At 41.5% G+C, this 4,452-nt stretch overlaps 1 protein-coding gene across 1 annotated transcript; it reads left to right on the top strand.

Moving 5' to 3' along the window:
• The first annotated feature begins 2,786 nt into the window (after positions 1-2,786).
• On the top strand, positions 2,787-4,043 carry LOC109736519 (disease resistance protein Pik-2-like). Its single transcript, XM_020295733.2, has one exon. It carries the CDS (start codon positions 2,787-2,789, stop codon positions 4,041-4,043), a length of 1,257 nt encoding a protein of 418 aa, XP_020151322.2.
• Positions 4,044-4,452: the final 409 nt, after the last annotated feature.

Genomic DNA, 4,452 nt, shown 5'->3' with positions numbered 1-4,452 from the left:
CCTTTCTAAACACTATATCACACTATTTAAAACTTTAATTCATGTAGCACAGGACCTCTCTAAACACTAGAGTGCGCTATTTAAAACAATGATATATATATATAATATATATATATATATATATATATATATATAACTCCAATTATTCTAAATTGGATTACACAGCGATATATGTAAAGTTTTTTAGTTACAAATGTGTCACACAACCTAAATTTTCTCTTCATAGAAAAAAAGGAAAAACTGACAGTGCCGACCAGGCAATTACACAGCGATAAAATGTTTGGGGCACCTAGGTGCCTGGGCACCTAGCTGGTTTTCATTAATGCCTCGTGGATTCAAACCCATTAAATTTTGCATGCAAGATTTTCCATATGTGATACTAGCACGCATGCATTTGTTTCCAAACAATGCATACATCCATAACTTCCCTTCCATGCACGATCATCCTTTATTCTTTCCAAAATAAAAATATATACCTTAGTACGGACGACATGCTTGATGTATCGAAGGTACGGTAGATGGAAATGATATATCAAAGAAATATACAAAATCAAAGGACATACGTATGGAGAACTGATGAAGATATATGCATGGTACCTTGGGGTCAAAGGATATACGTAGGTATCACATACTCTCCACTATGTATGAAGAACTGATGGAGATACACGATGTTGCGCTGGATGAAAAAAATATACACACCTACATATGGTCTCATACTGTGGGTATATAGCACCTTGTAAAAAAATACCTTGTAATTTTCTTAAACGTCTTAAACATGTGTGGGTATATGATACCTTCCATTCTTAAAATATTTACATTGAGTCGCAAGTTTTTGCATGGACGTTATATTCTATTCCTGCAAAAAAATGGACGTTATATCCTAATTACTGGATAGCCATTTTTTTATGATATATTCATCATACGTATCACATACTCTCTACTGTGTATAAAGAACGGATGGTTATATCATTTTTTATTTATTGTGTTGTTTAATAATTCCTAGGCATGTCGACAGTTTTGCTAGTTTTCTTGTTATATCAACTTTTATATATTTTAAATATGGCAACTGTTTATTTTTTTGTGGTATAATAGCTAGCTATGTCACATATCATGGGTATATTTTTTTTTCTGAATATGGTTTATGGGTATGTCAGACTTATTTACTTTTGTAATGTAAAATGCATTGGATATGACATACCCACAATATTTAAAAATATTTGTGGGTATTCGATTCCTTGGAATGCTTTTCTAAAGTGACAAAAGAACGCGTTGAATTTTTGTACAATAGTTTTCTAATAGGTATCTGATAATAAAAGCGGAAATGTTTCTGCCACGAGACAACTGTGGGTATGTGAAATTTATGGATATGCATGAGATATTTGGTCTAATATGTGAACTATGAATTATTCTTCTTCAACACATTACTACCATTTGTTTAAATTAAACAATATTGAAAAAATACGTCCCACATAACAGTACCATATACCTCCTTTTAATACACGCATGAAAAAATATCTCCATATACCTAAGAACATGAATTTATACAAATCATGAGGCATTTATTTCTGATTTCTCTCTCCTATTTCTATTAATGACTCCAAACATGCAACATGGCCATGCATGTTATTCTCCTTCCTTTTTTCTACTACTCCCTCTGTCACGGTTTAGAAGGCGTACATGAGAAATCTCTGGGACCAAGGTGTTCCACGATTGGCTCTAGTTTCCCTTGCATGCGACTGAAAAATAGCAGGGTAGTTAATAGCACAGCGCCTAATTCCTTGAAAAATCAATGCGCAGTAACCCCCACGTCCTCTAAACGAGCAGCCCTCACGCATGCATTGGTGGAGACCGCATGCGTGAGGGCTGCTTGTTTAGAGGACGTGGGGGTTACTGCGCATTGATTTTTCAAGGAATTAGGCGCTGTGCTATTAACTACCCTGCTATTTTTCAGTCGCATGCAAAGGAAACTAGAGCCAATCGTGGAACACCTTGGTCCCAGAGATTTCTCATGTACGCCTTCTAAACCGTGACGGAGGGAGTAGGAGTAATTGCATTGGCGCTTTAAATCTTGTCTATTTTGGAAACGCACGTAAATCTAACTGTGCCTTCTAAACCGTGACCGAGGGAGTTCAGAAATTGTTCCCATGCATGATGTGCATGAGCCTTATTTATGGTATGCAATTAGCAATTAATGCATTAATACACATAACCGTTGCAATAGCACACATCTAAATGCAATCGAACGGTGGAAAGGCAACGAGCCTGAGCACCTAGGTGTCCCAAACTGCCGTCCTATATATAAATTATATATATATATATACTGCAATTATTCTAAATTGGATTACACAGCGATATATGTAAAGTTTTTTAGTTACAAATGTGTCGCGCAACCTAAATTTTCTCTTTATGGAAAAAAAGGAAAAACTGACAGTGCCGACCAGGCAATTGCAGATATATGCCAATCCTATCTATAGTTTGCAACAAATTTGTTGCTGTTACTGCATATTTGTGTGAGAAAATGACAAAACTTCCAAGGGAGTATTAATTCCTTTTGGAAATATTAACAATTATATACATATTGGTTGACCAGGCGGGATGATCTGGAGAATACTAAGGGGTTTGACTCTGACGCGAAGATTCTTTTGGCCATGTTGCACAAAGGAGGGACACCCAAGCCAATGTTTTTCTCCATAGTCGGCGAGAGTGGTGCCGGAAAGAGCACACTCGCTAGGGTCATTCGTCGGATGATTCATGAGACAACTGATGTAAAAGTTGTATGGTACAACATGGAGCCCGGTTGCAGCGTGGAGAATCTCCTTAAGGAGGTGCACCGACTTGCAAAACTGAAGCTCACAGCCCATGAGCAAGCGGATGCCCGTTCTGATGAAAATGGTGGCAAGCTATATCACGTCCTAAATGGACGGAGTTTCCTGTTGATTCTGGGCGGCATAACCTCGAAAACCATCCTGAATAGCATGAGGGCGAGCCTGCCAGTCAATGGCTGCCAGGTGATGCTCCTATTGGACACTGAAAATGAAGACATCGCTTGGCATGCTGATTCCATTAATGGTGTTGGCTCCTACGGTGTATATATGCTGACCCGGCATCTATTCTTTTGGAGGGTGTTGAGAAAACAAGCAGAAGAAAGCAACGACGACAAAGACGATGAAGACGAAGACGACGAAGACGAAGAACAAGCTGAAAAACGATATTACGGAGGACTGGTACACGAAATTACTGGGGGCTATCCTATGGCTATAGTGCTTCTGGCCGGACTCCTCCGATTCAAGGAGAAGCCACTCCAGTGGAATGCGGTCTTGCAGCAGCTCATGTATGGAAATAATGGAACACATCAAGTCCAGCGGGGTGCGGTGTTGCAGCAGCTCAGGTCTGAAAACAATGGAACACAGGACGCCAGTGAATGCTTGCCTAACACACAGATAACTAACCTGAGCGGGGACACAAGAAGGGCGATGGAGGTGGTCTTCTGGGCGAGCTTTGAAGACCTCCACAACGACCTCAGGTCGTGCTACCTCTACTTTGCCTCCTATCCTACCAATTCCTCTCACCCAGCCGACCAGCTCGTGCGGATGTGGATTGGGGAGGGTTTCATCAAGGCGCGCAGAGGCAAGACCATGGAGGAAGTGGGACATGACTACCTCAAGGAACTAGTTTTGAGATGCCTTGTTGAGGTGGAAGAGATGAAAGCCAACGGTGGCATCCAGCTCGTCAGAGTTCACAAGAGCCTCATGGGTTTCTTGGAGTCGGAGGCGCGCGAGACTGGCTTCATGGAGATGCATGATATACATGACGTCGTTGTTCCACCATCTGTGCGTCGTCTCTCCGTTCAGAGTGACAATGGCAAAAGATACAACATCACCTTTGCCAGCAAAAAGTTCCCCAAGCTGCGTTCCTTCATTTGCCGCATCAACATCATCGATGATGATATTCGCAAAAAAGAAAAAACATCATCGATGATGTCGATCAGAATAAACAGCAGCATGATCTCGAGTTCCTCCTCTCATCTAGGTTCCTTCGGATAATATCTGTAGAGGGGTTGAGTCTCTCTAAGCTGCCTGAAAAGATCGGCGACATGATTCAGCTGAAGTACTTGCGCATTGACTGCAGATCCCTTGACACCCTCCCGTTGAGCATTGCAAGACTCCTCAACTTGCAGACGCTCGACATAAGCAACACAGGTGTCCTAAAGATCACCAATGACTTCTGGAAGATCAGGACACTGAGGCATGTGCTCGCAAGCAACCTCACACTTCCAGCAAAAATACCAATCGTAGAAGCAGGTCATGATGAGAGTGGGCTGCAAACGCTACATGGTGTGAAGCCCGTCGCCTCCGAAAAGTGGAGCATAGGGAACTGTCCGTTGGACAAGATGGGAGGCCTACTATCACTGGAGATGCATGGTTTCCAGTATGCGGAACACGGAGGGAGTGC

Source organism: Aegilops tauschii, chromosome 7, assembly GCF_002575655.3.
Source record: "Aegilops tauschii subsp. strangulata cultivar AL8/78 chromosome 7, Aet v6.0, whole genome shotgun sequence".
NCBI classification, from domain to species: domain Eukaryota; kingdom Viridiplantae; phylum Streptophyta; class Magnoliopsida; order Poales; family Poaceae; genus Aegilops; species Aegilops tauschii.
The sequence above is the reverse complement of the archived record's forward strand: the minus strand, read 5'-3'. Positions and strand labels throughout refer to the sequence as shown.